Source organism: Adiantum capillus-veneris, chromosome 20 (assembly GCF_014529385.1).
Source record: "Adiantum capillus-veneris isolate H3 chromosome 20, ASM1452938v2, whole genome shotgun sequence".
Classification (NCBI taxonomy): domain Eukaryota; kingdom Viridiplantae; phylum Streptophyta; class Polypodiopsida; order Polypodiales; family Pteridaceae; genus Adiantum; species Adiantum capillus-veneris.
The window spans coordinates 10,601,188-10,610,513 of NC_140950.1; the positions used below are offsets into that span (position 1 = coordinate 10,601,188).

Here is a 9,326-nt window from a genome sequence, read left to right on the forward strand (position 1 = left end):
ACTCTCCCGAACACTCCTCAATGCACAATGATCTAGATTCACAGTGTTACAAAAAAACCAGGGTACAATGTAGTTTAACCGGCTAAAATCATAACATCCCGGTTAGATTTTGAGCTTGCCTTGAAGAAAACCGCAAAATTCACACAGGTTATAGTGAAAATACCGGCAAAAGCTTCAAATTTTGACCAAAAAACTGGGTAGAATTTCAAGTTTGCCCTTATTTCCTTCCGTTAGAAAAAATGTATTTTTCTAGCCCTGAATTCTAGAACTTGAAACATCAGAGAGAGGAACGGCAGACGAAATTGCATGATAGGCACGTGGAGTGGAAAGATCGAGAGCAGGAATGGAAGCCCCATACTACTTCCTATTTTAACAGCAGAAGACACGATGAAAGTGGATTAAAATGACCGTCGCCCAGCATGTCAACTCTCATGGGCTCTCCCTTTCTTGCCCGCGTTGTTGCCCTCACTACCTCCTACAGCTCCCGAGCTACCATCTCCCACATTCCAGCTTCCACCCGGATCTACAGCTGTTCTCCCTCCTTCCGGCACGCCCACCTCGTCCACGCCACCGCTGCCGACAATATGCTAGGTAGTAATGAAACCCACATCGTGGATGCCATCGTCCAAGACCACACCGAGATCAAAGCTTACTATGAGGTTTCTCTACTAAGTATCTTTGTACAGTATTTTCGGTCTGCGTCATGCTCTTTATCGGCTGATCTCTTTGTGATTGCAGCAATACAAGAAGTCTGTCTCACTGGAGGACAAGCAAAAATGGAGCAACCAGTGGCGGTGGGAAGTGGCACGCCACTCGATAGGCGAGGAGCTGGTAGCATACCCGGCCCTGGAGAAGTATGTGCCTGGTGGCCTGGCCATGGCAGATAAAGACCGTGCACAGCACCACGAGGTGAAAGAAAATCTTTCCTTACTGGAGAAGAAGACAGCTGGCCATGATGCCTCAGCTTTCGACAATCTCATGGACCAAACACAGCAGACTCTTGACCAGCACATTCGGGAAGAGGAGGAACATGACTTGGTAAAGCTCCGAGAATGCTTGCCCCCAGAGGAAGGCATGCGTCTCGGCTCGAAGTTCAAGCGCACCAAGAGATTTGTGCCGACGCAGTAAGTGTACACTAATTAGCATGCTGCATGTACGTCTTGCCTTCCAATTACTATTTGTGAAACAGTGCTAAATTTGTCTTGATGTGTTTGTAGCTCGCATCCAAGTGCACCTGAAAGGCCTCCATTCGAGACGGTAGTTGGCCTCTTGGCGGCACCCATTGACAAGTTACGTGACATGTTTGAGAAGTTCCCGAGTGCAGACGAGCTGAAGGAAGTGAAACCCAACTAGCTAGCTAATACCGACGGCGCCGCCGGTGATCTGTAGCTCAGGATGATAAATATGTGGATACACCGAATAAAGGAGGTGCTGGTGCGGCCGCTTGTGCCCGCCTTTGCATTTCTGCATTTTCAAGCGCATGTAAAAAGTGTGTAGGTTTTGAAGATTAATCTAAGAGACTTATCCAGTTTGCAAGAGCAGTATCAATTTTGAGTTTTAATCACGCGTGGTGCGACAGCTTGCAAGAAATCAGGTTTTCTTAATCAGCTTGCGACCCATATTGTAGCAGGGCTTTGGAAACTCGACCCAATTAGCATTTCCCTTAGCATTTTTTAAAGTTATGTAAGGCAGGTTGCAATCCATTGCCAAATGTGCGTGCGTAGTGTAGTGTTACAGTTGTGCCTCGTGATGGGCAGGTCGAGAGCTGAAGACAAACCGTCAAGTGACGCTCTAGCCACGGCCCCGGCACACTTGTCTACCTCGCGTTGACGCTCCATTTCACCTACAAATGGAGCTACATAGCAGTCTTATGATTTCACGACCTTCAATAGCGCAGGGAATTTTTACCTGCATAGTGCAAGGAAATCCTAAACAGAAGGAAATGCTTAAAAAATGCACTCAAATGGAGTAAAAATGCACTCGGGATTCACTTCTTTGATACGGAGATAAAAAAATCGCGACCTTCCATTTTTCATTTTCATGGGGCTTATGGTTTCCTATACTTCACTTACACATTTGAAGGATTTGTATTTTTCCCCGAGATTGGGGGTGCAAAAAAAACTGCAAGTTTTTGTAAGGCTTCCAAAAATAAATTTCCTAAAGCATTGGCATGAAAGCTACAAAAAAAATTTAAGATCCGGTGCAATATTCATTTGTTTTGCTTTACACATCATATAATTTAAGTTAATTTTTTATTTGGAGAGTAGGATTTAAATTTAAAAAAATGTGGACGTAAATTGTCCTCAAGGCAGGGCTGTGCATTGGCCTAAAAGAAAAGGAAATCAGGTTATCAGGTAATTAAGAAAATAAGATTTCATTAAATAATATCATGGCACAATTGATGTAGGACCATGAGCTATCCATTTGTTCCAGTGGGTAGTCTTCTGAATCTCATGTTGAGAAAGGAGGGATGGGTGACATCACCCACACTTGCTTGTGCAATTCTCTGGAGTAGTAGACAAGAAAGGTCAGAAGGTGATCCACACAACACAGGGTTTGATTCTTGCTTCTCCGCACATACCAGATGAAACAACCTTTTAGTTGATTCTAGAGGCAAATATCCATATTATTAGTACACGTCCTTAATATTATTAAGTTCTTCCAGCTAAAGTGTCTTGGGTGTAGGGGAGCCACTCCTTCAAGGTCGGGGGTCGGGGGGCTGAAGATCACAGCCATCCAATGAGGACGTCTGCAAATCGTGGAATCTGACGAGTCGTCCGTCAGATGTCTGACAAGTCAGCACGCGGGAAGCTCTCGCCATTCCACTAATCAGGTCAGTCCAGTTCAGCAAAGGGAATGCGCTCAGCTGCCGACACATCAGCGCTCATAATCCCCAAAATCGGAAGGATGGCGCACAGTCAAGACTCAGTGGGTTCTTGAGGCAAATTTGCGCCAGATGCCAGGGCTGTACACTGCTCACTGATCAACACAGTACGTCACTGCTGGCCCCCCTTCCCCCCACGCTTGAAGGCCGGGAATGGTCGCCTACTGACCATTCCCATAATCAAGGCTCCCGGCCTCCGCCGGTCCGCCCATGATTAATGGGAATGGTCAGTAGGAGACCATTCCCTACCCCATCATATTGTAGCACCTTTGAGTAACTTTGTTCTTTGCGCAATTGTACACTTAACTCCTCTGCCTTGTGGCACCTGGGGCAAAGGTCCTTTGTCCTCCTGGTCTTGTTGGCTTTCAAGCCATTCCATAATCCATCAGAAAGAGAGTTGATTGGATTGGGAAAGGCCCATAAGCATTTGAATATGTAAGTTCCACTCCTTTCTGCTCAAGGACACCTTTCTCCATCTTTTGTTGAGTTTGACCTGCAAGTCTTATGTTAATCACCTTCCTACACAACCATTAAAATATACAGTAGCAATTAACTGGAGAGTTTTACCTTTGTGGGAACCAGTGGGTTCACTCTTATGGTTGAAAAAAAGCTTTGTAGAAACTCTTCAACCCATCTGGGTGTAGAATCTGAAAGCTAAAAAGTTACTTTGATGGATTGAAAGTCCTTCCATGGATTGTTCTTGAACAGAGGTTCCAATAATTTAGTCCTTTTTTTGAAGCACTTATGTACACTACTTGAAGGAGAGATGTCAAGACCATGAAAAAGCTGGCCAATCCATAGAGTCATGCATGATGTAGATGTACTCAGAGGATATATGTGGGTAAAACCTTATTATTTTTAATGCTTTCCCAGGCTTCCCAAAATCTGTAGACTCTATGCTGACAGAGGACAATGTCTTTGATTGAAAAACCAGTCCATGCTATGTATTTCTACAAACAAGATCTGTGAGCACGTTTGTGTATTGAGGTTAGTCCGGTAGTCCTTGCTGAAGGTAGACATGAGTATCTATTTAGCAACCACTTTGATGGGAAGTTGTTCTAAGTTTAAAATGCCCAAACCTCGAGCTTCTTTAGAGCGGCAACAAGTGCTCCATTTCACCTTAGGTATCCTTGAATTGTCCTCATCCCCACCCCCACAAAAATCTCCTTGCTAGTTGGATAATCTTATTCAGCTCGGATTTGAAGGTTTCCAGCAAGCTAGGAAATACATTAAAGAAAACTAATAATGGTTTAGCTTAAAGACCCTCACAAAGACTCTTCTAGAGAGGGAAGGTTGCATGTTGTACCAAAGGAAGACTTGACCTAAATTTATTGAACATCCATTCAAATCTCTGTGCCATTGTAACCTTGAAGCCCATTGGTATACCAAGCAATGTGAATATATTACCATCTTCCAACTGATATCCAGCTTGACAGACAGTAAATGGTGCATAGCTATTATTCGACTTGAAACTTGTTTTATCATGATTGATTTGAGAGCCACTAGCCTAAGAAAAAATATAAAATCGTTGAAGGCATAACTCTGTCTAGCCTACAACTCTGTCCATCCCATTGCAATCCCTCTAATAAGTCCTTTGATTAAGCAATCACTTACCAACCAGTCCAAGGCATTTAATTTGAGGAGATAGAAAATAGGAGAGGGCGAAGGGGCATCCCTATCTAATAGACATTAAAAGAAAGAGGATGTTGTCAGTTCTCCATTAATGCATTACCAAACAGAATATAAACATATCTGATAAATGACTTTTCAAAACCAGTGTCCAACAAGAGACAGAAAAATAAACTCCCACTCCATTCTATCATAAGCCTTGTCAAAGTCTATTTTGAAAAATATGAAATCCTGCCCTGATTCGGTGTCATACTCAAGGACCTATGTGAAGCTGCAACATGGTGTGGGAGGCGATGGTGTCATTGTCACGAGCTCTAGAGAAGTCTTATTTCCCATGTGTCAAGGTGACCACTGAGAGAGAGAGAGAGAGAGGTTTTGTTTTGGTTTTCAGATCTTGGGAAGTGAAGGCAAAATTGTTGGGTGAGGCATCCCAATGTCGAGGTATCTACAAGCAAGGTAAGGGAGAGGTTCAAGGGAAGATCTTTAAAGTGCCATCGCCATTTTTGGGGGGGAGCAATCCCTCCCCCCCGCCCCACCTCCCCACGCCATCACGGCCGATATTGCTCACTGCTTATGTTACTCCTACTTCACCACTCTCGCCATCATCAAAGCCCTCTCGACCTTTCTTCAGAGTCATGCTCGTGCTAGACCTAGCATGGTGCAACATAGAAGTAAACGTTGAAGGTGGATGACTCTCTTGGCTAAAGGTTATGCTTAATTTGTAGGCAAATCCAGGTTTCCAACAATGTCAGGAGCATGTGAGCTTCCAAAAAACTTCATTATTAATCTCTCTATGGGTTATGAACCTTCAACTTATACACATGCTTGCAATAGTGCTTTATTTTCCCCCCCAAAAAAACATGGGAAACCAACATATGATAAATTTTAGAGGTAAATTGACAATTTGAAGGTTTACTTCGTACACTAAAATCTCAAAATGGTAGGTGGGATTACACTAAACCAAGGGTTTTTTCCAGCACAGGCTTGTAAATTCCAAAAATAGATTTGGCAACCAGTAATCAATCCTATTATTTCGCTTAGATAGAATCTTGATGGATACCTTATGGGATCACTCCTTTCCTCTCCGATGAGAGTAACACTACCAATCAAAGCCAATAGTTGAACACACGATGCCTTTACCAAGGATTCATAGTTAGTTGTGGTGTTCACCTTGCCTGAGGACCCTGTGTGCCAAGTGAGTGAACCTCACCAGTTAAAAAGAAAATTCATTTCCATGCAATGCTAGTCTTCCACTCCCCCTAGCTACCACATAGTTGCTCGCATGCGCTTTCCAATGCCCTCCATGTGCGGTGGCGTTGAGCATTAGCTATTGCTTCTTGGTTTTGTTTCTTAAAAAATTCCACTGCTTCTCTCCACGCAACCACGTGCCAAACTTACTTGCCTTTTCCTCTTTGCTCCTCAAAGAATCTCGTGAGATTCGCCTTAATGAGACCTTTTGGCAAACCTACTCGACCTTTTTCTCTCCTTGTTCATTACTCGAAACAATCTGCGTCCCATTGATTTATGCAAATAATAAGAGCGAAAAGGAAGAAGAGATTAACATAAATCTGCATCAAAGTTGTGTATATATACTTGAGGCAAACTATTACACACTTTGAATTCGGATTTTTCCTTTATGTGGGCTTTAGCTACCCCTGAATTAAAAAGAAAAGTGCTCAATTGAAACAATACAATCTATATTTAATGTGTGTTCTGATTTTTATTTTAATTGATAAAGTTTCAAAGCCAAAGTTAGAAAAATGTTTCTTCATGCATCTTTCTTAAATTTCAAACCTTCATGATATCATATCTCATTGCAATCAATATATAAAGAAGCCTAAACACAACTCTGGTACATTTAAAAACATGAGATATTTGAGTGTGCGGTGAGTATGTACTACCACATTTTACTCTTGACCACTGAGAATGCAATGAAATAAGTACAGTGGAATTTGCACACTACCATGGGAATGGCATGTTCCTTCATATTACAAAAACTGGAAGGACCAAAAACTCCTCCATGCAAGGATACTTACATGTTTTCTTTTTTTCTATTAATAGAAGAATGGAAGAATACATAATAATAATAATGAAATTACTCTAAGATCCTTCAACCCTATACTATTATCTTTTAACCATTTGTACCTGCTTTTTGCAAGGCACACCTTAACAAGAATCCATCTTTTGCCTCTAGCCAATTGCAAAACCCACAACGAGTGAGACCCAGCACGAGGTACATGATTATTTGACATGCTTCCATTTGTTTGTTGCTTGCATATTACTAGCAAATGAATATCAAAACCTTCTTGCCGTAGTGCATTTAAATGTGTATAGATTGAATTTAAAATAATTCTTCAATGGATCAAGCTAAAAAATGTAAGATACACATCAATAGATTAAAAGAAAGATATCGCACTTCAGTGAAAAATAAGCTTGGAAATATCGTATAGATTGCAGATAAAATCACATTAATTGAGACTATAAAATTTAAATTATTCTAATGTGACAGCCATTCATCTTCAATCAACACAAAAATTTGTTTTACACTACTTTTTGTTCCCCTACTATGCATGCATGCAAAACCGCTAATCGACATCACCTAATGTTTCTACATCTGCACTTGCATTGTCAACATCAAATAATCTATTAATATGTATAAATTCAATGTTGTGTCTCTCTTTGCAACCCAAATTCTTGCTAATCAAATTCAAGGTCTTTCAGATTCTCTCTTACCTTGTTCCGTACTCGATTCATCAACGTTCTTTTTTCGTGCTCTCTAACTCAAATGGTTGCCAATTTGTTAGTGAATTCTACTCTTTATCCCTCCTCTTAACGAAGCTCTTTAGTTAAGGCGGGTAGAGAGGCGGAACATGTGTCACCTCCTCCCACCCTCCTCCCGTATGTGCTCTCTCTCACTAGTTAAACATGCATACATATCAGCATTTAGTAAAGTGAAATTAAAGCAATGAGGGCAATGCTCTAGTAGGTGCGCATTACAATGGGCCATTTTGGAAAGGTGAACGCTGTAGTTTCTTGGCGGTGTTACCATACACATGTGGTAGTGATGTGTGTGAACACACTAGGACCGCCGGGGCATTTTTTCCCTCTTTAGGAGGTTTTTCCCCCCGTGCATTGTATATACGCCCATCACTCTAAGGCTATCTATCTTTCCATTGCACACTAAGTAACACACTCTCTATTGTGTGCCTTGAGTTTCCTTCGTCTTCTCCAAGCTGTGTGTGTTTCTCTGCAACCCTAATTCCAACAATTGGTATCAGAGCAGGTTGCATCCTCCCAGGCTTAGTCGCTAGCTGCTCTAGTACACGCCTCCTCACTTTCTCCAATTTCAGTGAGCTTTGGCGAGCGTTCGCAGGTCGACAAATACTTTGGGAAACCTCGAAGAGCCGGGTCTGCTCAGATTTTCGATTTGGGCTCATTTCGGCCTCCGTTTCCACTACAGACAGTACTACACAGGCTATTTCGTCATTTTGTGCAGATTTTTTGTCAGTGCCGTTTTCTGCGTAACAGGTGCCTTATAGTCTTCTACAGTTTGTGCTATATAGTATGTGTTGTTCGCAATCCGTTTCTCCTATTTTTGGGTAGTTTTCACATCAGGTGCAACATTTACCATGGCTGACAACAACACAGATGTGTTCAAGATGTTTGCTGCTGAGGACAGGTTCGATGGGGACAACTACCCTATGTGGGCTTATATGATGCAACATGTTCTTGTGTCAAAGGGCGTCTGCAACATTGTGCAGGACATTGATGTACGTCCTGGTTTTGAGGATGTTGCAGGTCTTGCTGCAAGGATTGCTACTGTTAGAGTTGTTTTGCCTACGGCAGAACAAGCTCGTTGGGATGTTAAGGATATGCAGGCTCATGCATTGATTGCATTGTCTGTGAAGCGCACCATTGTTCCTCACATCCGTTCAACGAAATCTGCAAAATAGGCTTGGGATATTTTGGCTGGTCTTTATGCAAGCCACAATGAGGCTAAAATTGCTTTGCTGTGTAAAGAGCTAGAGTCGAAGATTATGCATGAGGAAGATGACATGGACACTTTCCTTGCTAGTGTCAAGGATATCAATGAGCAACTTATTTTTGCATGTGAAGTCATTTCAGATAGTTCCCTTGTGCAGACTGTTCTTGATGCCTTACCAGAATCTTACCAGACTTTTGCTAATACTTGGAGACTTATGACCCAAGGAAATCCAGAAGTTGTCAAGTTTGATGCATTATGCAGATTGCTGTTGCAAGAGTCACTTTCCAAAAAAAACAGGACTAGACAGCGTGCAATTGAACAAGCTTTTATTGCTTCTCAAAGAAAAGGGTGGTCACAACAATGCATCCACTTCTTATGGTTCTACTGTGAGTGGAAAAACTTCTATTCCTAATGCTTCTGCTGGCAGCACTTCGTCTGGCAATTCTGGTGATAAGGGCAAAAAGAAGATGCGTTGCCATTATTGCAAGGCTAATGATCACTTGATCAAGTCGTGTCCTAAGTTGAAAGCCAAAGAGGCTAAGAAGAAAGAGGGTGGTTCCACTGCAAATGCTGGTTCCACTACAAATGCAGCCATTGTTAAGTCTTCTGTGAAAGGAGACTGCGATGTTGATGTTGACGCAGAATGGGCTTTTAGCGCAAAGTGCACTTACAATCTTGCTGTCCATGATGCATGCTTGTTAGTTGCTGCAGATTCACATGTGTGGTATTTCGACAGTGGTGCTACAAAGCACATTAACTCACAATGTCATCGTGAATTGTTTACCTCTCTCAAGTCTGTCCCTCATGGGAATTCAGTCACTTGTGCCA

General features: G+C 42.2%; 1 protein-coding gene across 1 annotated transcript; it reads left to right on the plus strand.

Annotated features, from left to right (window-relative positions):
• The first annotated feature begins 420 nt into the window (after nucleotides 1–420).
• LOC147432084 (putative hemerythrin-like protein C869.06c) lies at nucleotides 421–1,536 on the plus strand. The gene is made up of 3 exons (XM_086492089.1): nucleotides 421–659; nucleotides 739–1,124; nucleotides 1,218–1,536. The coding sequence occupies exons 1-3, from the start codon at nucleotides 432–434 to the stop codon at nucleotides 1,351–1,353; spliced, it is 750 nt and encodes a 249-aa protein (XP_086348215.1). The 5' UTR covers nucleotides 421–431; the 3' UTR covers nucleotides 1,354–1,536.
• The last annotated feature ends 7,790 nt before the right edge of the window (nucleotides 1,537–9,326 follow it).

What these genes read in the sequence shown, in the direction of transcription:
- LOC147432084 (XM_086492089.1), top strand. Translation starts at nt 432, where the DNA reads ATGGGCTCTCCCTTTCTTGCCCGCGTTGTTGCCCTCACTACCTCCTAC. An exon ending in AGATCAAAGCTTACTATGAG is followed by an intron (nt 660 to 738) that starts GTTTCTCTACTA and finishes TTGTGATTGCAG; the next exon opens with CAATACAAGAAGTCTGTCTC. An exon ending in AAGAGATTTGTGCCGACGCA is followed by an intron (nt 1,125 to 1,217) that starts GTAAGTGTACAC and finishes ATGTGTTTGTAG; the next exon opens with CTCGCATCCAAGTGCACCTG.